The sequence below is a fragment of the Cyprinodon variegatus genome, unplaced genomic scaffold, assembly GCF_000732505.1.
Source record: "Cyprinodon variegatus isolate N-32 unplaced genomic scaffold, C_variegatus-1.0 Scaffold35, whole genome shotgun sequence".
In the NCBI taxonomy this organism is placed as follows: Eukaryota; Metazoa; Chordata; class Actinopteri; order Cyprinodontiformes; family Cyprinodontidae; genus Cyprinodon; species Cyprinodon variegatus.
The window spans coordinates 1,255,678-1,282,010 of NW_015150488.1; the positions used below are offsets into that span (position 1 = coordinate 1,255,678).

General features: G+C 38.6%; 1 protein-coding gene across 1 annotated transcript in view; it reads left to right on the forward strand.

Moving 5' to 3' along the window:
- The first annotated feature begins 2,752 nt into the window (after positions 1 to 2,752).
- Positions 2,753 to 26,333, forward strand: part of itpr2 (inositol 1,4,5-trisphosphate receptor, type 2) — a 96,441-nt gene continuing 72,860 nt past the window's right edge. Inside the window, exons 1-20 of the mRNA XM_015403974.1 lie at positions 2,753 to 2,844; positions 11,437 to 11,507; positions 11,675 to 11,793; positions 13,124 to 13,210; positions 14,183 to 14,341; positions 15,017 to 15,115; positions 15,200 to 15,283; positions 15,371 to 15,517; positions 17,758 to 17,853; positions 18,850 to 18,894; positions 21,337 to 21,488; positions 22,054 to 22,153; positions 22,240 to 22,400; positions 22,484 to 22,625; positions 22,714 to 22,872; positions 23,371 to 23,543; positions 23,694 to 23,813; positions 24,049 to 24,231; positions 25,561 to 25,812; positions 25,889 to 26,036. Of these exons, the coding sequence (XP_015259460.1) occupies positions 2,753 to 2,844; positions 11,437 to 11,507; positions 11,675 to 11,793; positions 13,124 to 13,210; positions 14,183 to 14,341; positions 15,017 to 15,115; positions 15,200 to 15,283; positions 15,371 to 15,517; positions 17,758 to 17,853; positions 18,850 to 18,894; positions 21,337 to 21,488; positions 22,054 to 22,153; positions 22,240 to 22,400; positions 22,484 to 22,625; positions 22,714 to 22,872; positions 23,371 to 23,543; positions 23,694 to 23,813; positions 24,049 to 24,231; positions 25,561 to 25,812; positions 25,889 to 26,036 (2,589 nt within the window). The remainder of the gene's footprint in view (positions 2,845 to 11,436; positions 11,508 to 11,674; positions 11,794 to 13,123; positions 13,211 to 14,182; positions 14,342 to 15,016; positions 15,116 to 15,199; positions 15,284 to 15,370; positions 15,518 to 17,757; positions 17,854 to 18,849; positions 18,895 to 21,336; positions 21,489 to 22,053; positions 22,154 to 22,239; positions 22,401 to 22,483; positions 22,626 to 22,713; positions 22,873 to 23,370; positions 23,544 to 23,693; positions 23,814 to 24,048; positions 24,232 to 25,560; positions 25,813 to 25,888; positions 26,037 to 26,333) is intronic.

Genomic DNA, 26,333 nt, shown 5'->3' on the forward strand with positions numbered 1-26,333 from the left:
AGACATTTCTTTCGCTCACAATAAGTAAGTAACACAATCTGAATAACCTTCTCCTACTTTAGGTCTGTTATTTTTTATTTTCTAAATGCTAGAAGAATGAAAATATAAAATTTCATAAATACTTTCTGCATATTGAGAATTGTTATACACACTAAGATCACCATGCCTTTAAGCAATTTGGGAACGCCCAGATGATGATGTCATTTCTTTGGAAGCTTCTGACAGGTTTATTAACAGAGTTTGAATTGATTTAAGACACCTGTGGAGGATTTAAGGACACACCTAAAACACTATATGGCTGTGTTTGATTTCAGCAGCTGCATCCTCTAAAGGACCCAGCCGTGAGAATGAGGAGGCCAGAGGAGTTCAGCTATAGATTCAAACAGGTCCAGCTTTCTCCAAGTGTCACTGTCCCTCACTCAGCTGAGCTTTGTCGCCAATTAGCCGTCATAGTTGCCTGCACAAAGCAGGCAAAGAATTGATTCCCACAGTCTCACTACTGTTCTGGATGCTAAGTTCACTTCTGAGGAGCTTTAGCAGCAGTACCGTCATTGCAGATATCAGATTTGTAGTCCCCACAAAGCACAGATATTGGAATCTGGTATTAAATGTCAGCCAAACATTACCCACAACATACCTGACTCAATAACCATTTAAATGAACTATTTCATAAATTTAAGAAGGAAATATTCACATACTCGTATTGTCATCATCACTATTCGTTGCCATTCACCTCTGAGTACAGAGGAGCTTGAACTCACAATGAATGAAGGGATACACAAGGCCACAAAGGGTACAACGGACCTGTCCTTCCATCCAGGCCAAAAGAAGCCTGCTTTTTTTGGCCGCATATCAAGGAGTCTTTGAATTCGAACAGGCCTCGGCGCCGCTCTATGACGTAATCTGGCCTTCAGAGGATGCAGCTGCCTGATTCAAACACAGATGCTCAAACAAATCAGGAAAATTGGTAAGGAGGCTTAGGCCATAAATGCTACCTGGTTAGTGTCACTAGTAAGGAAGGATATAGTAAGCATCCTGCCTCCTCTTCCTATCAATAGTCCATTTAGTATAGAGACCCAACCTTACTATCTGCTGGGTAGAAGCTATACTGTTGCCCACATTCAGGACCTACAGGCACAGCCAACATCACATAGTTTCATTAAAAATTCATATTTTTTTTAAAGCATATGCATCTTTATATTTTTGGGTTTTATAATGAAGAGCTATAGCCGTTCACTACATTTGTGTAACTTCATTTTTTTGTAGTTCTCTTCTGGAAGACAGTAGTCCCAATATGACTAGCATCATCCATGTGCTTTTCTGTCATTTAATGACGTCTGTAAGGCTGAAAGCTTTTCGGATTCAGGACAGCAGTCTGGATTTATTTCTTACCCCTGATAGAGTTCTTACTGTTGACCCTGCAAACGGTGAATCAGACTCTGGGTCTTTGTGTAACATAATGGGAAAGTCAGAATAAATCAGCCACGATTTTAAAGAGAATTGTCAATTCTGGTTCGTTTTTGGCCTATTTCTGCATACCTCAAGGTGCCCCATTCATCTGTCGAACAATTATATGCAAGCATAAACACCATGGGTCTGTCCAGCCATCATATTGCCTGGGAAGGAAATGGGTTTTGTGTCCTGCAGATGAATGTGCATTGGTCCAAAATGTGGATAACAACTGTTGGATCTTCAATAATCTCACCTGAGTTTTGCATTAATACCTGATAATTTCTTAGACTGGCTTTGGGTTTTATAAAGCACTCTATCAATTTATTTGAGACTCCAAAAAATACATTTGAACACTGATTTTCTTTGATTGAAAATGTTTTTTTTTGTTGTTGAAGTGACAGTTTTTTTTTTATTGAAAATATATTTTTTGATTGAAGCAACCTTTTTTTTTAATGAATGAAAAAGAAACATATCTACCTTCATAGGGGGCTTTATGAAGGTTTGTTTCTTTATCTTTATTAAAAAAAAAAGGTTGCCTCAATCAAAAAATATATTTTCAATTAAAAAAACTGTCACTTCAAAAAAACAAAAACATTTTCAATCAAAGAAAAGCAGTGTTCAATGTATTTTTTAGAATCTCAAATATATTTTTGCATTCAAATACTTTTTTTTCTTTTAATGATTTTCTTTGATGGTGTTTTTGATTGAAAATATATTTTTTGATTGAAGCAACCTTTTTTTTTTTGACTGAATGATAAAGAAACAAATCTACCATAAAGTCCCCCCCAAAACAATGCCCTGATTATTCAGGACAAATCTAGTGATATAATCTACATTTAACCCAAAAACTGTGCCTTTCTAGAATTTTTTCTCTCCAAAATGAGAAATTATTACATGTTTTACCTTCATTAATTTAACTCAGCTGAAAGCCATGTGAAAAGAGGTGAAAGTGAAGCACAGCTCTGACAGCAGGAGTCTCCTCCCCCCCTGAAGTAGCTGTGAAGAAGAGCGTCCTGCCTTGTGAAATATACAGGAAGAAGTGGTGCAAGTCTTTTTGATTTACACAAGAACACCACGCTTGTTTTTTTCCTCTACTTTGCTGCTGTTTCGTGCACTTTTCGCACTTTCTAAGTCGTCCCAGAGGACGTGGGAGGGGAAAACTGGAATAATGTCGCTGAGAGTGGATGAAGGGCAGCGCTGTTAGAGTCTGCGGGGTAACGTGCGCGTTTCCTCGGCCGAGGAGCGCAGAGGAGAGCCGCTTCAGGTCATAGATGGAAAAGCAGAACAGAGAGCAGTGAGCATGTCGGAGCTCAGATCCAGTTTTCTTCACATCGGAGACATTGTGTCTCTTTACGCGGAGGGCTCTGTGAATGGCTTCATCAGCACTCTGGGGTAACTATGCATGTCTCCAACGCGCACACGCTCCACTCCTGACTAGCTGCTGCTTTTTTTCTTTCCTCCTCCTCACCTCTGACACAAGCTGCCTGCTTTTCCTCCCCCCCTGCTCGCTCAACTCAAAGTTTCTTGCGGTGGAGGCCTGACAGCGCGCAAACTGTTAGGTTTATGGAAATAGTTGAAGCAAAATGTAACAGAAATGCAAAACGGCGTGATTCCAGGTGCGCACGGAAGGAGATGGGCCTATGGTTTCTATTTTTATAGTCTGGAAGGAGTGCAACTTGTTTTTACCAGTGAAAGTGGAGTTAATTACCTGAAAGACAAGTCTGAAAGCAACTACATGCAGTCACAATATAGAGAGAGATGCACCGATCTGTCAGAAACTGGCCGGTTCCAGCCGATGTTCAGTCAGACCAGCATAGCCATTGTCAATGCATGTTTATCCCTTTGATTTAGCCCTTTAATTTTCTATGAATAATACACTTTAAACTACCTGAATGTATACTGTTAAGGGCAGCAGTGAATTGCAGGGAGCTTGTCGCCAGAGGCGTAACCAGAACATGTTTATAAGGGTGGCCAGGCAATAACCAATGTACACTGAGGGGTGGCCGAAAGCGGATAGGTGCCAGAACCTCAGGGTCAAGCCAAAGATAAGACTAACTATACTTTCCTACAGCCTTTGCTGACAAATAGATGCATATGTTTAAACATCCGTTCTTTTTAGATAAAAGGTATAATGGATAAAATATTTTCAGGTTTGAGTTTTGGGGGAAACATCTTTTCCATTGTCATTACTTACCTACTTTTATCGATAATCACTCTGCATAAAACTCATATTTACAAGTGCTAATATCTACATAAATTGATTATTTAATACGTTTTTATTAAAATAGTTTTTTATCTATGATTTCACTGAAGGCTCCCAGATGACTTTCGGAGACACATCATTTTCTCTTAACCCCATATAACACAAAATCTAGTTCTGAAAAGAGCATAAATTCTGTATTTATCATCTTTAATGTTAGTATATTGATGTGTATAATTAACCACAGTAGTTTTGTTGTCAAGAAATTATGAATACATGAAAAAATGGTAAGTAATATATGAAAATATTCCACTTGAGAGTNTCTGTGCTATGGTATTCCACACCACAACACAAGAGGGACAATCAGGAACTAGCTGTGGGTCGAGATACGGCCGAGGCGGTGAGGAAGTGGGGAAAAGCTTGTGCGACCACAGAGGGACAATAAGGGAGAAAAAGGGCAGGGATCCAAGTGAAAAAGGGTCCCAGCGTTTTCGCGCATCTCGATCTTCTAGCTGGTCCATCTTCACGAGTAGTTTTCCACAATGGTGGTCATACAATAAAAACAAGCCTGTAAAGTACCAAACAGGAAATACGCATAGCACAGAGCGGATGAAGATTTGACCAATCAGAGGCCTCCTGTCTGCGGTCACCTACAGTTTGGGAGAGGCGCAGCAGAGTGTCTGCGCAGGGCGCGGGGACTTCTCCGCGTTCACTGCAACACCTACGCAGGCAACCTGGTTTTGAAGTATAAATCAGAATGTAATTACTTTTTTGTGTTTTTTGAAGCGTACTGCAATCTGATCTTAAATATTTTTTGTCCATCACTAAAGGCATACATGCCCGTCGAGGTAGTTTAAAGTGTATTTTTCATATGAAACTAAAGGGATAAACAGGGATAAACGATGGCATACACTGTACCATTTTTTTTGCCCTTTTGGGGCTGATACTCCAGTTGTGCGAGAATTTTTCGATCGGGCCGAATTTCAGCCTGATCTTGCGTCGTGTAGTGTACAGGGGTACACCTACAGATCAGGAATTGTAAGGTCTGGAGAAAATCCAACATGTTTGGAATTCAGTCAGCCGTCGTAAGGTCGCATCAGAGCATCGGGTTGCACAGTGTGAAAACATACATCATGAGATGTGAACTTTTAAACCCTGCGGTTTTGTCATACAGTTTGTAGCTGCGTGCAATGAATAAAATATCGGACAGTGTATGCCCGGCTTAAAGGGATAAATGAGACTAGCATATGCGTATGCAAATCTGACATCTTGCGCATGCGTATTGACTATGGGTATGCTACTCTGACAGGGCATGCCGATATGACAGAACATTAGCCGATTTTTTTCATTGACTTTCTCTAATGAACAGGCTGATAGACAAAGTAGAAGTTTTGTTTCCTAATTATCAAATGCATCAAAACTTAGTAAATTTTCTATCCATCAACAGTCTAACCTTCAGCACACACTTATGTGCCTTTTTTGACGTTTATTGATGACCTAACAAATAAAGGCTACCAACAGATGCTGCATAAATTTCATACTCCTTTCATTTCTGGGCACATATCTGTAAAGTTTCTTATGTTCCATATTTCTTTTGAATAGAAAAAAAAAATGGGTAAATTTCAGAATGGACAGGTAACGGCATGAAGAGCCAATATCCTGTTTCACTCAGCATCAGCCAATAACAGAGAAAGTACACTTGTAATTTAAACTGGTATTGTGGAAGGTCTGGTGACCCATTTAGAGGCCATATCATAGTTCTGTGTGAGACATTTGGAAATTTATTTTAATGTTATGCAGGCAGTTTTAAATAAATTCACAACCTTAACTTGATAAGATTAGACATTCATCTTAATCTGAATAAGTTTGAAGTCGAAGCAGAAGCTTTTATTAAAAACACTTTTCACAGCTTTTAGAAACCTGTAACAAGTCATAACATAAACATGTCATCATATTAGCTGAATGCTTAGATAGAAAATGTATTACAAAATCTAATAAAGGGTATATATTTGCATTTATTCTGGTGTTAAGAGCCACTCACAAATTAGCTGGAGGCCAGAGTAAGCCAATATTCTCTTGTTCAGGGATCTTAGTGTTTCTTCAAGGATGATAAGAGTCAAGGAGGAACCCTATTTTGCAACAACTTGTCACATTATTGTAGATTGTACGTTTCTATTGTATCCAGGTTGTGAAGTTGACTGAAAATAAACTAGATGGATTCCAGATTAGTTTTTTGGGTGAAATTAAACAACTGGCAGCCTTAGCCAAAGGGAATTCATCTTTGTAAAATAGAAAGGAGGGTTGTCTGGAAAAAGCCCCGACACTTAATCACCGTCTTTTGTAAAAAAGTCGTGAAAAAAATTATTTGACCACCCTATATTTCTTTTGTGTTTTGTATCAAAGGTTTATTACCTAAGGAAAGCAATGAAGAGAAAAAAAAAAGAAAATGGAAGTAGTTTACTATTTTTTTCCCACGTCTTTAATAATATAATGCATAAATGTGAATTTCAAGGAATTTATGAGGTTGTTTATAAAAGTTTGAAAGGTGAGGAGTACATTTATCCCCTTGAGTCAAACTTTGAGGAGGCTTCTTTTACTACAGCTACAAGTCTGAAGTTCTTTCTGTATCATCTCATGTCTGAGGATTGAAACTTTAGCAAATCTTCTTTGCAAATTAATTTATAAAACCTGAATGGAAGATATCCTTGCTCACGTTGCCTCTGATTCTCAAATGGGCTTAAATCAGACACTGCCTGGATCATTCTAACACATGAATATGATTCGATATAAACAATTGCAGCTCTGGCTGTATGTTTAGGATTGTCTCAATGGAGGGGTAAACTGAAACCCTTTGCAAATCTGCTGAGACTTTTTTCTTTCTAGTTTATTCTGTTTTAAATGGCTCCATCTGCTAAGTCACTCTCTTTAGCAACTCCCCTTTCCTGATGAAAAAATGCGTTCCTAAACCATGACGCTGCCATAACTATGATTCACTTTTTTTCTTGTCTGTTTTCCTCAAAAAAGACAGAGGTGGTGTAGTTAGAGTACAACACTAATGGTTATGAAGATTGGCCCTACTGACCCATGGGAAGCACTTCAATGAAAGTCATAGTATAATTGGTCTAGGGCTGCAACTAAGGATTATTTTGCAAATTGGGTAATCTGTTGACTTATTTTTTCAATTAATAATTAGATAGCTAAAAATTATTTAAAGAAGACTTTTGACTAAATCAAACCAGATGAAACTCAAACTTTTCCACTTTTTTAAAAAAAATGCAAAATGTTTATATATTTCTCACAATGTTGGCATAATAACTGCACTAAATGTTTTGCTCTATCAGCTAAAGGCATGTTTCAGAGTCTCTATGATCCAGTTAACGATTAATCAATTGCTGAATTAGTTGACGATTTTTCAATGATCCATTCATCTCGATTAATCCGATTAATTGTTTTGGCCCTAAATTGGTCATTTATGCAATAATTATTTGTCTAATTTTTTTTTTTGATTTATCAAACCGCCTTGTCAGCTGAACGACTTGTAAGGTTAAAGCTTCAGGGCTTTCGTGGGCACTATGCCTGCAGGACGGTTTTGAAAAGTTGGTTTGACCCTGAGGAGTGAGTCTCTCCATTTAACGTTCTCTGTTGGTAAATCTTTCTTTCCAGTTTCTTCCTAAAAACTACCCCTCAGTCAGTTTTTCCATGTCTTAACAAACAGCACTTGTATGAATGGCAAACAGATATGCTATAGCGCGGTCACAGGAAAACCTTTTGCTGTCAAGTCCTACAGAGGCCTCTAATGATGCAAATTTAAGCCACTGTTTCGCACACCAGAGCTGCACATTTGCACAGCAGTGATTTTTACTTTCAACTTCTGCTGTTTTGTTAATTGTGAAAATATTGGAAATTGCTCCTCATTTCCAATAACAGTTTTGATTCTATCTTAGGTATTTAATTAAGAATGAAAATATCACATGGATGGAGCCTGCAGGAGCCTTGCTGAGCTGCAGATGAACACAACCTTCATCTGCACAAGGCTGCCCCTGCCCTTGTTTGCTCAGGATTGCACTAAATCTTTGGCCTGCTCACACACATGCACTTATATCTCTACTAAACACAAGTCTAGGATGTGTATATGCATAAATGCTCTTATATGTACAAATAGCACTTCAGTTTAGTTTTGGAAATTCTGTTAGATGCTAAAGTAAAAAAACTAAACAAACAAATAGTGGTAAAATTGTTAGTTTAGTTTTTTTTTTTTTTGTTGTTGTGTGGAACCTGATTACATTGCTGGGTCGACTTTATCAGCAAGTTCAAACATGCTGTACCAGTTACTGAAATCTCTCTCACAGTCATTCCTCAGTTCCTTCTCTAGTTCTGCAGAAAACACCTCAGTGGAGAAACCGCATTAAGCCTCCTTTTAGTCGGTGTATCATTTTGGATATTTTCTGTTTTGTTGTGTCAGTTCTCTGAGTTTAGCTATTATTAGCGCGCATGTGTGTGTGTTCAGCCTGGTGCACTTATCAGTAGTTCATGTTTAACTTGATTACAGTGCGTTACCAGCCTGTCAAAGCCTCTGCAGGGTTACAGTTGCTTTTTTATGAGCCATTGAGCCTCTTCCTGAACCCTTTCCTTTTAAGCCACTTTGCACTTAATAATGTATCCTGTTAGTATCTATTGTCTCTCATATAGATGTAAAGTTGATGGGTGGTTAAAGGGTTTATTATAAATGACTGTCGCTGAGAGACTGCTCTGGCACAGAAACGGAAATGGCTCAGCTCATTTAGAGAGGGCTGTCGACTTTGAATTAGAGGAATTGTGGACTGCATTGTGTTTCTCACTGTGGACCGAATGAATGGATGTGTCTGTTTCACTCAAGTTGCCTCGGGAAGACAGTGATGAAATACAAGGATGTGAAGACCTTTCTGTAGAAACTAGGAACAGATATTACATATTTTTAGTGTTGGTTTTTTTGGCTTTGGTGGTTGTTGAGGTTTTAATTCTTTCCCCTATGCCACACACACCATGCTAAAACGTTTACGCTTTTTGAAACTCTGTTTAACCATTTCTAAGGTTCAACTCTGTTTCTATTGTCTTTGAAGAAACATACCTACAGCGATGCCTCTTCATATGGCCATCTCCTTGTATCCATAATGTTTGTGTCAGTAGATGTTTATCCAAACAGTTGGAGCTAAACTTGTTGTATCTTGAGGTAAACGTTAAAAGATAACAGAAAATGTGGGCAAAAGAGTTGGAAATAATCTGAAACGATAATCAAGGTAAAGATATGGAGGGTAGACTACAAAGACGTTTTTTAAGTCAGCAGTTGAAATGTTAAGTGAAGTGCTGTTGTTATTTGGGAACCAACATTTTAACATGAATCTAGTGTTACTCCATGATTCCTAGTAGCTTGGGTGTTACTTGATAGACTGGTAGGACTGGAGCATGAGGGATGAGAGAAAACTTGCAGGATCAAACAAATAACCTTTGATGTATCCTGATGGAAATAAAAAAAGAAAAAAAAAAAAGAAAAAAAATCCAGACAACCCAGGATTTAATATCTGTAAGAGCAGTGGTATTAAGGGTTATCATTATCTACAGTTAAGTGTCATAAGCATGAAAATAGAAATGCACACCTTGGTTCTATACAGCCTCAGCATGAAAAAATAAGCTTATTCTGAAAGTAAAGGGGGCAAAGAGTACATCCTGAGGAACACCTTAATTAAGTCTGTGATGACATCTAACTATAAGTCAAGGTTTTATTTTTTTTTTATTATTTACAAGCAAAGTATTAGAGTACTTTATTCTCTGCAAATTCCAAAACAAGGCTATTGATGGTACAAAATGTTTCTGTGATTGACTAAATAAGGTAAGCAGTTAAGTCTCTTTAACAAGCTTGATTTTCTACTATGATACTATACTTTTCCTTTTTATTTGGGTATCAGGAGTCACACATGCATTATGGGCATGATGGGCTTCGATGGCGGTTGTGTGGAGCTGTTTTCCATACGTACTGTAGTTTGCTCTCGAGTAGGAGCAGCAATAAAACACAGAACCACATTACAACATTTTTGAGCATTTTGAATTTCTATATTTTTTTAAGAACCCTAATTGAAATGTCTTTAAATTTAAATTGGAGACGCTTCCTATTAACATGTTTTTTGACTCTTAAACTGGTTTCATGTGACTTAGAAGGATACTGGTCTAGTTGAACGATGACACCAAAACATGTTTTACAGAAACAGCCTTTTTGTTCAGTTTTCCTCCTGAATAAATTATAGCTTTACAACGGGCGAAAACACGTTTTTCTCTGTATGAATTTGAATGAATATTATTGGATTCGTTAAAATTTTAAGACGGAATCCAAAGAACACAGAGGGCCCGGAAGAGTCTGGTTCACCAAGTTATGATAAGATCAGCATTTCCCAATCAAACAATTTACAGGATTCCCTGCAGGAGTCCATGAACTTAGCAAAGCCAACATAGCTCCAAGATTACTTAAATGCATCTGTTCTGCTAATAGGCCATGTTTTCTTTTCCTACCATAATGTATCACTTGTTTTATAGAAAAAGTCTTTTTAATCAAGAGCAGCTTGTGTGAAATATAGGGACTTTTCTATTAATTATAGGTCTGTCGTGTTAATTTTAAAGCTTTACATCCAGGACTTACCTGTTTCTTCACCTGATAAAGGAAAATCTAAAAAATTTGAAATGGTCATCATCTTGGGGGAGTGGTGGCCTAGTGGTTAGAGCACTGGGCTTGTGCCCTGAGAAGGTTGCAAATACCCGGTTTGATCCCCACAGCCTCCACTCTGAGTCTCTGAGCAGGACCCTTATTCCCATACTGCCCCCCGACCGCCGCACAGTGGCAGCCCACTGCTTCCCAAGGGGATGGGTTAAATGCGAGATCAATAAAGTTCTATTTCTATTTCTATCTGCCAAATTAGAAGCTATAAAATGTAATGAAATGTAAGGATCTAGAAATAGATAATATGCACTTGAAATAAGACAATACAATAGTTTTTTTCTTTTATTTTAAATGTAAATCGTCTTGTTCCATTGGCAAAGTGCCTCCCTTACCTGCTCAATTCAAGAACGAATGCACTTATTTTAAGAAAAAAATACTTATTTAGATTTTTTACAGTGAGTAACTGGATAATTTACATATTTGGATGGTTCTTTGGTCAGTTCTTCAGTCTTTTTTTTTCTTAATCTGCTGCTATGAGGCTTCAAAGATTGCTCAGTCATTTGTTACTCATACATTTACTCTTAAATCCTTATATTAGTACAACATGCTGAAATCAGTTTTGTTTTTAAATACACTCCAAGGTAAAGTATTTGAAAGTGTAAATTCTTACTCTTGTCAATCATATAACAAACTTCGAATATAGCAGACGACTAGCCTAGTCAGGCGGTGGAGCGCAGATCAAAGCAAAGTTTCAGCTCCACCCAGAGATGTTCAAAATCACTTCAGGTACTGGAGAAGCTGTGGGCAGATGAAAGCAATGGTGCACAGAGCCATTTAATCTCTGTCGTGGTTCCTGCATTGCTTTTCAGGCTGCAGGTGGCTAGTATAGAAGGCAATGAATGACCTAGTCAAATGAGTGGTTTTGGAGTTGGCTGAGATTCTGCTGCATGTATTTGCATTTAACTGTGATGCCTCACTACAGTTTGTAGAGTGGAAATCTGAATTTTCAATGTGAGCAGAGCGGTGAACAGAAGTGGCCAAATGAATGTTGGTTTCAGGAATAATTGTCCTGATTTTCATTCTCTCTTCTTCTTTACAGACTTGTTGATGACAGGTGCGTGGTGCAGCCCGATGCAGGAGACCTCGCCAATCCACCTAAGAAATTTAGAGGTAAGTTTATACGATGTACAAAAATTCAAGTTCATACTATGTTAGAATTTAAAGGATCCTCTTTCGTGTCAAGAAGTTGTTTGAGCACACTGCTCGCTTTAAGCACAACGTTAAGTAACTCAAACCAAGCAGGACTGACGACTGTGAATTCATCTCCTCCTCTGCAGACTGCCTTTTCAAGGTGTGTCCCATGAACAGATACTCGGCTCAGAAGCAGTTCTGGAAGGCAAAACAAGGAAAACAAGGAAACAACAACACTCAAGCAGAGCTTTTCAAAAAGTTACAGGTATAAACTTGTTGTTTTAAGACATAACCCCGTTTCAGATCATATTTTGAACCCAATATCTTCACATGCAATTTAGTAGGGCCAGAGGGGAGAAAAGTTGCCATACGTTAAGCTGAGAGAAGCAACAAAAGCAAAAGAGTTAGGCTAATGAGAAATCGCTGTATTTTCTAAACAAAGTAAAACATTTGAAAAATGTTGGCAAAGTAACAAATGAAGAAACAGATTTATAAATTGCACTTTTTCATAGTGCAACGTCTTATAAACACTGCCTTCCATAAATACTTTATAAGTCCAAACAGTACAAACAACTTCCAATGACAAGGTTCACTGTGTATCTGCCTACCATTCAAACACCACCCAGGAACATCAGACAAGAAATAACATTGAGACCATGCAGCCTAAAACACTCATGAAGTCTCATAAACATACACCATGAACTGGATGCTCTGTGTCTCATTCTGATTGGGTAAAATGCTTAATTATTCCTTGGTAAGCTGATCAGAGGTAGGGGGAGAAGCCAACAACTGCACACGGATAAGAGTAATGCTATATTAAAATAAAAATCCAAAGTATAACAAATTAAAAATGCTGTCATATACACTTTTTTGTTTTGTTTTTAATCACTTAAATAAGGGTTAAATGTTTCTTGAATCTTTGTTCAGTGGAAAAATTATAAATTTTCCACTGAAAGAAAATGATATTAGGCTAAAAATGAATAGCCTCCACATCCCTTATAACAATGAGAAGTAAAGAAGCTGCAAAGGCTGATTTATGTTTGACATTTTACTTTCACGCCCCTCTGGAGAGCTTTTGCACAGCCGGAATTTTTCTCATTACATTCCTAGGAAACATTTTTTAACCCGAGTTTTGTGCAGGACCTCTTGATGCCTTTAGATGGCGTCCGCAAAAGGCTTTGCATGTAAACGAGACATCTGAAAACAGCATTTTAAAATAAGAAAAAGATAACTTGAGTAAATTCTAAGTTCTGTATTTAAATTGATATCCTTAATAAGGAGAAATAATCTAGCTCTATATATATAAAATAATAAAAAAGATTGCTGCCACTTTGACTTTTAAGTCGGTTCACAGATATTTCACAATTTTTTAACTCTGTATTGAATAGTGAGATGTACTGTAAGCAGATAGTAACACAGTCATTGACTGCAGGAGGAAATAAAATATTGCTCCAGTCCAGGGACGTGACAGGGCTTAATGTATCATAAAAATCTGGATCTTTTATTCACATATGCCAGGGTAGGAAAAGCATGACAGTAGCTCTAGATATCTGTTGCTTTAAAATGTTTTTATTTTATTTTTTTCCCCCTTTCAGCATGCTGCAGAACTGGAACAGAAGCAGAATGAGACGGAGAACAAGAAGCTCCTTGGAGAGGTTGTCAAGTACAGTAGTGTCATCCAGGTATGGTCTGACGCCTGCTGTTTAAAGTTTTTCCTGAACCACAAATATTTGTTTGACTTCTTTTATTTACCGAGGATTTTTTTGCTGTCATTCAGCTGCTAAAACCTCAGACAACTTGTAAATACAGGTGATAATAATGATGGTTTAACTCTCACTATGGGATCGTAAATACACAAGTTTTCTGGGAAATATTTGAAAAAATAATGTTTTACCTGATGATTAAACCAAAAAGTTTAAGGTCTGTAATATTTAAACATAACTCATTTGATCAAATTAAAGCATAAATGGGAAGATTCATTTTTCAAAGTAATGAAGGTAATTTTGAAAAAAAACTGTTTAATATATATAATTTTTTTTTTTACTATTGTTTAAGTTTAAAAAAACAACTATTACAGATCATTAAGAGGGATGTTGACCTAAATGAATGAATAAAAGTATAGTAGTCTTACGCTGTCAAAAATCAGTCTGAAGAGTTAAATTTCCCTTCCCAATAACTGATATTTTAAGTTTTAGTAAGAACCAGGACATTTTAGCATAATGTTTAGGATATGGATTTATTTAGGTTTCATTATTTTGGAAAAATCCTAAGAAAACTACAAGGAGTGAGTAATTGATCGGATCAAGCTCCATCCATTTTCTTACACGCTTGACCCGAGTGGGGTCGCGAGGGGTGCTGGTGCCTATCTCCAGCAGTCAATGGGCGAGAGGCGGGGTACAACCTGGACAGGTCGCCAGTCCATTGCAGGGCAACACAGAGAGACACAGGACAAACAACCATTCATGCACACACTCACACCTAAGGACAATTTAGAGAAGCCAATCAACCTAACAGTCATGTTTTTGGACTGTGGGAGGAAGCCGGAGTAAGATCTAAGATGTATCTGTTAATTATTATTTCATTCATTAAAAAAAAAAACACAAAATTACCCAAAGTCATTGCAGGCTCTAACCAGTCTAATTGTTTGGTTCTAGCTGCTCCACATTAAGAGTAATAAGTACCTGACGGTGAACAAACGTCTGCCTGCACTACTGGAGAAAAATGCTATGCGGGTTTCTCTGGACCCAGCTGGAAATGAGGGCTCCTGGTTCTACATCCAGCCTTTCTGGAAGCTCCGCAGCGAAGGAGACAATGTAGGTTCCTCTTATTTCATTCTTCTTTTTGTCTCGGGGTTATTCCGTATCCCAGTAACTTGGCATTTCTTTCTGTCTTCAGTGGACTGTCAGTTCATCGTGCTGCTCCAGTAACATTTCCGATTTTAAAAAAAAATGTTTATTTATTTTTTTTGTGCTTCTTTTCTGGCTTTTAGCATCCTGTAATTTAAGGTATTGCCCCTGCTTTTTGCATGGTGCCTGTATGTTTAGACACGGAATAAGAGTGAAAAGCATGGTTGTAAAAACGGTTTCAAAAGCATGGAGACTGTTTCCTGCATTGCACAGTGAAAGGGTTTTATCTCCTGTTCCAGCAGTGGCATTGTGGCTGTGCGTGCTTGCAGAAATGTCTGACCTTAAGGATGCAACTTTTGTGGTTCTCAGTCAGACAGCATGTTATGTAGAAACAATGATAGTTAGGCACAGTTTTCCTCATTATTCACCATAGGTTAAACAAATCCATATGTTGGACATTCTATGAATGCAGTTTTTTTCTCACAATTAGCCCAGCATGTTGTGTTTACACTGCTGTGGAAAAAAAGAAGTTTGCATGAATTCACTGTTGTCTTTTGTTTAGTTTTTATGTATAAAAAAATCATTCTAAAGTGCAGACCTGTCCCTCCTGCCTGTATTTAACTGACTCCGACTTGCATCCAGGTGGTGGTTGGAGACAAGGTGGTGCTGATGCCAGTGAATGCTGGGCAGCCCCTTCATGCCAGCAACATTGAGCTTTTGGACAATCGTGGCTGCAAAGAGGTGGGGAAGCTTCACCTTTTGAATGCTATCAGCATGAAGCAGTGTTGTAGTTTTTTTTTACCAGCTTTTTATTAACCGTTACAGGTGAATGCTGTCAACTGTAACACCAGCTGGAAAGTCACCTTGTTTATGAAGTTCAGTGACTACAGGGAAGACGTTTTGAAGGGGGTATGTTGGCTATTTGGTATTTTGTCATAACCAAAATGCAATACCGTTGTTGGGATTGTATTCTTAGCTGTGGCCTTCTTGAAACAGGGTGATGTGGTGAGGCTGTTTCATGCTGAGCAGGAGAAGTTTCTCACCGGTGATGAGTACAAGAAACAGCAGCATGTCTTTCTCAGGACCACCCTGCGGCAGTCGGCCACCTCGGCCACCAGCTCCAAGGCTCTCTGGGAGATTGAGGTAAAGCACAAAATGGTTTCAGACATTCTTATTTTCAGATCACGTTTTGATTTAAACATTTAATATTTACCTTCCAATTTATTTGGACTTTTAAATCCAACTTTTGGATTTATTAATTTAGTGTCTAAAGGAAATCTGCCTTGACAAATAATTATTTTGAACAAAATCACCCGAGTAGGCTTATTAACTAGCTAGAATAGATAGTAAACCTATTTTTGGTCATTTTTTTTCTCTTTCATCTTTAATTTGATCAGGATTTGATTAGTTTACCCTATTTATTCTTTTTTAAGCTTTGGGACACCAGTGGCCAGACTTTTAGCTAGAAATATTTAATGGGGTGTACACCTTGGTGTATCACATCTTTAGGCTTAGGGATATCTTCCTTTGGAAAATTTTGAAATTTAGACTCTCCGAAATGCTATTTCCTACATTTTTTGTCTTGTTACAACACTATTTTTGTCCTGATTATGGTAAGTATGTGTGGTTGACTAGATGTGGAAATTTCATAAGGAAAATATGAGATCATATTTAGGTATAATATTATGTTTCAATCAGAAAGTGTTATTTTTATTGCTTGTTCTCAGAAGTACGTCCAGTAAAGTGTTTCCAGATGCGGCTAATGCTTGTGCTGCTCCTTGTACTACTCTCATTGGCAGCGAGTGGATTTACTATATTTGCTGTGATCACTGGGTAAAAAGTAGTTTTAATATATTCTTAAGCTAGAGTCCAACTTAAAACACCATCTGTGCAGTCATTTCATCAAGATTACAATCCTGCCTTAAAATATTATTCCGCTGTTGGAGTCGCGCCGACCTCCACATACCACCGGTGCGATGTCAGTGGAAATCCCTAGGAGCAGCTGCTTCACGCCAGGTCACATCCTGGGGGATGTTTCTCTACTGTTCATGGTGGCTGGAAGTAGATGTTGTTAGTTAATTTAGGCATTAATAAATAATTTCAGTGGAGCGATCATAGTAACTCTGCATGACCAGTGCTGTCTGGCTCCCTGACAGCTCGCAGATCAGCTTCTCTGATTGGTTGGTGCATCGAGCAGTCAAAGTTAAATTTTTCCAAATCCAGCAACTACTGCTTGTAAAATTTTTAACATTTAAGTGAAAATTCCAGGGGAAAAACAGGGCCTACAATTTTTTTTTTTTTTAGTAAAGGCAGTACCAAGTACGGCTGTAAGCATGGCTAGCTAAAAGCCTGCCAGTGACTTTTAGTTGACTCTTTTATAGTTGTAAAAAAGCATGCTATTTCAGTAGAGGAAGTGTTAATGTTTTGGTCTTTTTAATTCAGGAACTGGACGCTGATCTAAATGTGTCCAGGTCTATAGTCAAAGCTATAATTAAAAGTGGAAAACAACTGGAACTGTGACAAGCAAAGCGGGATGGGGACCCACATTTATTTTGTCTACACCAGCTAGGAGTGATCTGGGGGAGAAAATGACTGCAGCATTTTTTTTTATCTCAAATAAGAATAGAAAAAAAGTGATCCTTGATTTTTCCACAGTGGAAAAATTCAGGTGTTTCAAGAGCAATTGGAAAAGGAAAATAAATAAATAAATACTGTACATTTATTTCAAACATAATACTCAGATCAAAGAAAGTTTGCATCTGATTTAAAGCCTCTTCTGACTTAAACATGGCTGCCAGTGTAATCATTCAGTTCATTTTGCCTCCTATGATGCATTTCTTTTACTGTTGGTCAGTAGAGCATTGCTCTATTAAAAACCTTTTAAGAGCAGATATAGTTTTGGTTAAAAGCACCAACAGAATGACTGTGCTTGAATATGTTTGAATCGAAGCTAAAACGTTCTATTTCGTGCTTTAACTTCAAAGATGTGTCTGTTAGGCTACTTCGTTTTTCTAGGCTCGATGTTTAATCTTTATCAGCAGGAACATGTTCTAAGTTCCTGTTATTGCACAACTGTTTGTGCCAGGATGCACTTAAGTTACCATATCAGCGGCTGAAAAGCCGTTAGGCAGAACAATGACAAAGCCCCATTCTGTCCCACTGTGATAGGTGAAAGATATTGCAATAGCTTACGAATCAAAAAGAGCACCTCTGACCTATTTTCTTATCTCAGGATTGAATTAATTTAACCTGAAGCATTTTGTTTGACAGAGTCGCTTGCAAAATAGATTACTTTTTGCAGGCCAACTCAGAAAACACCCTGAAGAGTTGGTGAAAATGGATAATTCCACGTGAATGATTTTCTTGTTTGGTCTTTGCGGCAGGTTGTGCACTATGACCCTTGCAGGGGTGGAGCGGGTCAGTGGAACAGTCTCTTCCGCTTCAAACACCTGGCCACTGGGAATTACCTGGCTGCAGAGGTGAGACTCCACTCAGCTCTCGGTTTCTGTTTTAACCCGTTTCTTTATCCGATGATGTAATGCAGTTTACTTTGAAGTAAATTATCAAAGAAAGAGAATTAACTAAAGGATTCAGTTTGAAGTGAAACTTGTATAGAATTATTACACACAGGGATATATTCATAATGTTTATTTCTGATAGTTATGATTGATATGATTATGGCTTGAAGTTAATTAAAACAAAAGATTTTGCTTCTAAGAAGATGCGGTCATGACATAACATCAGTAACCTAATTTTATTGTTTTTATATGAAAATGGATTGCTTTTATGTTATGGGCCACTTAATCATGGTGGAAAAAGCTGAATTAACAGGCATGTTGCGACCCTCCAAAAAGGAAGGTCATTAAAGAAGCTGGTTGGTCAGACTGGTTCATTCATGTTAATTAATGGAAGATTGGGTTGGAGAAAAAAACCCCACTGATTACTACTGTATGTTAATTCAAGATTGAACCAGAGACGATGGCAGAATCTTCTCACTTGGTCTCATTACAAAGAGGACCGGACAGGGCTTCTCTTTTTAAATGTATGAAGTATTCTGTAATCTCTAAATACCTAGCATACACACCTGACCTAAAACCTACAAAAGCTCTTTCATCCGCTGATGAAGATGAAACCTGATATAAGTAAAGATTCTAAGAAGATAAACTTTAGTTTTTTCTTAGCTATAAGCCATAATCATCAACTTATCTTTTTGTCTTCATTAAATGTCTAATAATAGTTTCACTTTTTATATCAGATAAGTGAACTTTTGCAAATTAATTAACTTTTTTTTGTACCTTTATAGCAACGATTTTCTATTTTGCTTTCATTGCAACTAAAAGGCTTTTGAAAAACTTGCTGTAGGTGGCAGCATTCCCATTGTTTTCCCTGATACCATCTGATCCTAGGTGTTGTATTTTATGACAGCTGGTCTGTTATAAGAGCTCTCTGATTCTGATTGCTTAATTTCTCCGCAGCTCAATCCGGAATACAAAAACAATATAGAGGAGCCCAAAGGAGAGGTGAGTCAGTGGAGTAAACATGTTTTCAAAGCACCTGATTTTAAAGCCATCGTTCTGCCAATTAATACGAGATTCATTCACACTTATTTGACATTTGTTATGGTTGTTGTTGACATTATGAGTTCCCATTTCCCTCTGCTTGATGCACAGAAAATGAGCTGCGCTGTGATGTATTTATCAGAGTTTCAGTGGTGGTAACAAATACTGCAGCACTTTCAGAATTCAAGGCAGCTCCCTGTCTCCTGTGATTATGCAATATCACTTGTTAAGTTCTCACTCTGCTCACTCTGCAGACTTTTCAACACACACACACACACACGCATATAACTACGCACACACTAAGACAAACTCTACCGAGCTCTGGATCTTGCATCCACACGTTTCCCTTGGCTGGTAACTGCCTGCCACATTTGTATTCTGTCTAAGTGAAACAGACACGCATACACCAACCCTCAGCCCTCACACTTACTTATGCACATGCCGAATTTCAGGCACACAGGGGGCTCCTTACATAACGTCTGGGTGTGGGGGTGCCCAGCAAGCGAGGAAAAAGTGCAAGAGGATGGAGGGGGAAGGCAGACGTGCTGTCTGCTCCGCTTCACTCGTCTGTGCTAAACTGGTTGGGTGAGTCACCAGCAGAGGGGGGGGCTGAGAGGATGGAGAAGCCGAGGCGTAGAGCCAGCTCTGGGGAGCTTCCCATTGACATGCAGAGAACAGTGGGAGACGTTAACCCTTACCTTCTTCTGCTGCATCTGCACACTGATGCAGCCCAGGAACGTCGTGCCTGTCTGGCTGCTCGTCTGTGTGATTTGATACCTCATTAGTGGGAGATGCAGTCAACTGTACTGTGGCGCATGTCCATCTGTTTTCAGTCAGTCAGCAGTGATTATTAGCATTCATCAACATTTTATTTCTCAGACTTTTTGAATTACGGAATTTAGGGCTGGTTGATATGCTGTAAATCTTTAGGATCTGGTTTAAACTATTATTTTGTTGTTTTTATAAAATTTTTATCATTAATGATGAGTAACATCAATAAAAAAATTTATCTACTTTACTCAGCTTCTACTTTCTGAGAAGGACTGAATTTATTATGTTAATAATCCTGGAAAACATATAGATTATTGTCCTTTGCTATTTATCTGAATCCATCTGTCCGTTCGGTCAGGAAAACCAAACATCTGTCCCCCTATTAATCCCAAAGTGCTTTGTTGCCAGAGGGGATATATATTCCACCAACATGTTCTGGCTCTGCTGAAAACCCCTGGGGATTGAGCCTAGGAGGTATCCTGTTTAGAACCTCAAACGACCTCAGCGGACTCCTTTCAGTGTGAAGGAGCCTTAGCTCACCTCTGAGTTTTGCCAGATTCCAGAGCTCCTGTTTGTTGTTCTGGGTGAATCCAGGATCTCCCCCTTTCCCTCTGGATCTGTAGCTTATGGTTGCAGGTGAGAGCAGGAAGGATAAAGAAGAACTGATTTGGCCCGTTCGTTATTTTATTTCCTGGTCCATCCTGCTGTCACTACTAGATGTTTGAACCTCTTTTCTATAGATTGAAACACTGCTACTAAATTGCTAAATTGAAGCCAAATGAGTGTGGCCCATTGGGTTGGAAAGAAGCAAAAGATTTCTCTGTCCTGTTGGATATAAATGCATCCAGCAGCGCTCTGTATGGAGTCCTGACCTCAACCTGACAGCGAGGATTGGAAGGGAGGAGAGAGCCTCATCAGCCAACATCAGCATCTGACCTTCCTTATAAATACTTTTAAAATACTTAAAACCCAAACCCGGTGTACGGGTCCATTGTGATGAAGAGAGAGCTAAGCCAAAAGGCAAAGCTCTCGATTTACCGGTCGATCTTCATTCCTACCCTCATCTATGGTCATGAGCTTTGGGTCATGAACAAAAGCATGAGATCCCAGATACAAGCAGCCTAAATGAGTTTTCTCCGTAGTGTGTCTGGGAGAGCCCCTTAGAGATAGGGTGATAGGAGCTCAGTCATCCGGGGAGGACTCAGAGTAGAACCGCTGCTCCTCCACGTCGAAAGGAGCCAGTTGAGGGCGCTCAGGCATGTCCCACTGGGAGGAGGCTCAGGAGGAGATCCAGGATACGCTTGAGGGACTGTTTCTAGGTTGGCCTTTAACGCCAGGAGGAGCTGGGCCAATGTGGCAGGGAAGAGGGACGTCTGGGCCTCCCTTTATAAGCTACTACCCCCACAACCCGCCGCCGGATAAGTGGAAGAGGTTGGATTGTACCCAAACAATAACTAAAAACAATAACTATCACATAGTCCTCACAAATAAAGAACTGTGTGCACTAATTAAGGCCAGCAACTAAGCTATTAGTTCATACATCACAAAATAAGGATTGTATATGTTAAGTTGAGCAGAGGGAAGGATTAATGTGGTAACAGTAATAAGTGTCATTGTTTGTTTTTATTGCAGAATGAGACCGAAGCTGTGTTCTCCAAGAGGAAGCACCAAGCCGCAGAGAAGATTGCCTATACTCTGGTTTCTGTTCCCCATGGGAACGACATTGCCTCTCTGTTTGAGCTGGATGCCACCACCCTGCAGCGGGCGGACTGCCTCGTGCCCAGGTCAGTCCCTCACCAGGTTGCACCAGATGCATTCACTCCTTTGAACCAGAGGAAGTGTGTTAATACTGCTTGACCCACAGATACTTTTGTCGTTATTCATTTATCGTTTTTTCATTGTTATTATGTATGACTATTACAAGTACTGTCGATCCAACTGACTTTAAGGTTCTTATGCCATTTTGAGAACTTTGAAAACTAATTTGATCATTTCCCTGGATAAGTATGTAGAAAAAGATAAGCTTGAAATTTTTTTTTTTTTTCTTATTCTGTTTTCTAAATTACAGAATTTAATTTTAAATATAAGGTGATTGCTTTAGGGAATATCTACATACAAGTTTATAACTTCAGACAGGAAATTTTGATTTAAATTGCTTTTGCTTAGAAATTGGACAAATAAAGATGAAATAATTAATTTAGATATAAGATAAACAATTTTTTTATGCAGATTTTGTTTTCCCACAAATGGTGGTAAATGACTACAACGCTCTGCAGGACTTTTTTTCAAACTAACCAACATTTACATCATGTGGTTTTTTAGTCATCAAGTCTGTTAATTCTTCCTCAGAAATTCCTACGTGAGACTTCGACATCTGTGCACCAACACCTGGGTGACAAGCACCAACATTGCCATTGATACAGATGAGGAGCGTCCGGTTATGCTCAAGGTCTGCACAAACTGCTCCACACAAACTTAACAAACACTAATAGGCCCAACATGCAGAATGGGTAACGTGCTTTCTTTTGGGATTAGATTGGAACCTGTTCCACAAAAGAGGACAAAGAGGCGTTTGCCATCGTCTCTGTCCCATTATCAGAGGTCAGAGATTTGGACTTTGCCAATGATGCCAACCAGGTCTTGGAAGCGACCGTGAGGAAGCTTCAGTGCGCCAACATCACTCAGAATGAGAGGAGGTAAAGAACGCTAACTGAAGGGAGGTGGGGAAAAGCTGGGGGCATTTGTACTTTTGGATTTTCAAGCTGCGTTATCCCTTTAGGTTTGTCACGACACTACTGGAGGACCTGATTTTCTTTGTGTGCATGGTGCCAAACCACGGACAGGACGTCCTCTCTGTGGCCACCTCTACGCCCAACCGTGAGAGGCAGAAACTCATGAGGGAGCAGTACATCCTTTCGCAGGTAAGTGCAAGAAAAAAAAATATCCTAGTGATTTCCAGCTCTGGGTGTTAATCTGCTCCAATTTATCCTTCATGTTTGGTTCCTTCAGATATTTGGTATCCTGACGGCTCCATTCAAAGATAATGGTGATGGTCCAATGTTCAGGTTGGAGGAACTGGGAGACCAGCGCTACGCTCACTTCAAATACATGTTTAGACTCTGCTACAGAGTGCTGCGACACTCCCAACAGGACTACCGCAAGAACCAGGTATAAAGCGAGCCTTCACACATCCTGTAGTTATAACAGCTCATCTAATTCTCTTCAAAGTGGAAAAGTGGGTTAAAGAATGAAGTGTTGGGGTAGGAAATAGTTCCATAAGTGAGTTAGGTTGGTACCACAACTTTTTTGGTTTGCTGAAGGATTTTTTCATCTAAATTATATATATAATTTTTTTTAAAGTATAATTGAATTAAATTAAAAATTTTGTTTTCTTGTTTTGTTTTATCAAAGAAATATCTGGAAAGCTTGTCATTTTTGACATTTTAAAAGGTGTTTTATATTTAGTTGCTCACATAAATAGCTGATTTTAATCTTGACAAAAATAAACTCCAGCTGTGACTTTCAATTTTCTACGAATGTTTTTTTTAGGTTCAGTTTCTTAAGTAGCTTTCAGTCATGCGGAATTTCTTTTTTTTCTTTACATTTCAAGTTTTCTGTACATAAAAAAACAAAGAACATAAGTGTTGTTTTTTTTCTGCCTCATAGGAATATATTGCCAAAAAGTTCCACATCATGCAGGGTCAGATGGGATATGAGATTCTGGCTGAGGACACAATCACCGCCCTGCTGCACAACAACCGCAAGCTGTTGGAAAAACACATCACAGCCAGAGAGATTGAGACCTTCGTTGGCCTGCTGAGGAAAAATCGAGAGCCCAGGTGAGACACAAAATCATTCAACTCTCAAAGCCAGTGGTTATTTTTCAATAAAAATAAAAGAATAAATATACTGTCTATGTTAACTTTAACTGGTCTGTGGTCTTATTTTATATAAAACGTGATCAATTCATGTCTGGTTCATCCTGTCAGATTCTTGGATTACCTGTCTGATCTCTGTGCGTCCAACAAGACCGCTATCCCCGTCACACAGGAGCTTATCATTAAATTTATGCTGAATGCCACTAATGCGGACATCCTCATTAAGACAAAGTAAGTCGCTACCATGAGACGTCTACAGTTCAACCATTTTGTCATATTCCACACATTAAAGATGTCTGAACACGCACACAGTCTCTTCTGTGTGTGACAGCACCTTTCCCTCCAATGCTGTGCCTGCTTTGAAATTGATATTTTACCGCTGCAGCAGCTCTATGTCGATTGTGTGTGTTCCTTTTTGTTTGTTTATTTTCTGATAGGCTCTCAATCTGTCCCTGCTCTCCACCAGGCTAATCTCGAGCACGGACAACTCCCTTGATTCCTCCATGTCCCCAGATGAGGGGGAGGAAGAGGAGGTTTGGCTCTACTGGATCGACAAAAACAAGGAGCCTTATGGCAAATCCATCCGCCACCTGGCCCAGGATGCTAAAAACAACCATAAAATGGATGCAGGCGTGCTCACCTTCTACAGGTAATTGTGCTGCTTTTGCATTCATCCTGTTTAGTTTGAGCCAACGATTGTCAAGAAGTGGGGAAAAACCGCCAAGGAGGGGGGGGGTTAAGGGTACAGCAGATTGATGGTATACTACAACAAAAATGGATAAGCAAATCATCTAACAACAAAAAAAAAAAATCTATCTAGGAATCTAAGTTCAAACACAGAATTAGTAAAGGGGAAATAAGTGACTTTGCACATGTTATGGTTGTTTCTTCCATACATATTCCAGATACTTTTCTCACACAAAAGAAAACCATCCAGAGATCTGTTGTTTGGATAAAAACCTAGCTGATGTTAGAGGAGAAGGGGCATATGAGATGATAAAATACATCATTAGGTTGGTTGTAGCCACAGCCAAGGTCTGCTGAATGCCACCTCTAAGGGCATATGTTGAGCTGTGAACCAGATGGGCAGCAGCAGAAGAAGACCAGGCCAAGGTGTCACTCCTCTCAGCTAAATGAGTATAAAACAGTTCCACCAAAGCTGGGTTATAACAGATCAGAAATACTTTGCCTGGTCTAATTAGTTTCCACTTCAGCTGCAGCATATGGTCAGACTTTGGCATAAACAGCATGAAAGCTGTGATCCATCCTGCATTTTATCAACAGTTCTGGCTGCTGGTGAGAAGGATGCTGTATTCTAATAGCACACAAAAAAGAAAACAGGAAAAAAAACTTTAGTGAAGTGTATTAGTTTATTTTGAACATGACTGCAAAAAATAAAATAACCTAAAAAATATAATAACATTTATAATAAACACTATTGATGGTACAACTGCCAGAGGTGTCAAGTAACAAAAAATGCAAATACTTTATCTCACTTAAGTAGAAATGTTGTCTCTAAATCTATACTTTACTACAGTAATTATGTATTCGACAGCTTTTTACTTGTGCTAAAGAAGTAAAAGACTTACAATAATCCAGCCTTGAAGTAAGAAATGCATGGACTAGTTTCTCAGCATCACCCCTGAACAGGAGATTTTAAATTTTACAATATATTTTACAATATTCCACACATGAAAGAAGGAAGTTCAAGAAACATCTTTGATATGGGATTTAAATGACAGGTCTGGATAAAAAAAATAACACCAAGATTTTTTACTTTATTATCTGAGATAAATTTAATCCCATCTAAATGAGGTAACTGACTAATCAGACTCTGGTCAAAAGCCTATAAAGTCTGTTTTATCTGCATTCAGGAGCAGAAAGTTAAGTCACCCAAGTTTTTATTTTCAGGTTTTTTTGTTTTAAAATCAACAAAGATGAATTGCAATGTTCGTTGTCTCCCTCTATTCCTCTCCAGGTGTCAGCTCAACCTTTTTGCCAAAATGTGTCTGGATCGTCAGTATCTCGCCATCAACCAGATCTCTGTCCACCTCCCTGTGGATCTAATCCTGCGTTGCATGTTTGACGACTGCCTGCCCTACAACCTCAGAGCGTCCTTCTGTCGCCTCATGCTTCACATGCATGTGGACTGCGAACCACAGGAGGCCGTGGTTCCTGTCCGCTATGCCCGTCTTTGGACTGAAATTCCCTCCAAGATCTCCATAAAAGAGTGAGCATCTCTATTTTAAAATGACTAGTCTTCTTCTTTTTAATGCATTCTCTCACATCTTTGGTTTGTTCTGCAGGTTTGAGTATGAATCCACTGACAACTCCAGAGAGGAAATGAAGAGGAGATTTAAAAGCACTATGGAATTTGTGGACGACTATCTAAAAGATGTGGTCGCCCAACATTATCCGTTTGGGGACAAAGAAAAGAACGAACTCACACAAGAGGTAAATATCCTCTTTAAAAACCCTTTAGTTTATTTCTTGTTATAATTTAAGCTAATAACAAATTTTCACACTCAATAAATACCTTTAAATTTTAGACTTAAACATTACTTGGGTTTTAAAAAGCACTGCTATGTACGGTTAGAATAAATGCTAGCATTTCCTTATGCCACCATACGGATAGGCTTTGACTTCTTAAATTAAGACATGAAGAGACTAAAATGTCATTTTATCTACCAGTTTGATAAAAAAGCTGAAAAATTCTAAAACATTTTAAGTAAGAAAGTAAAAAAAAAAAAA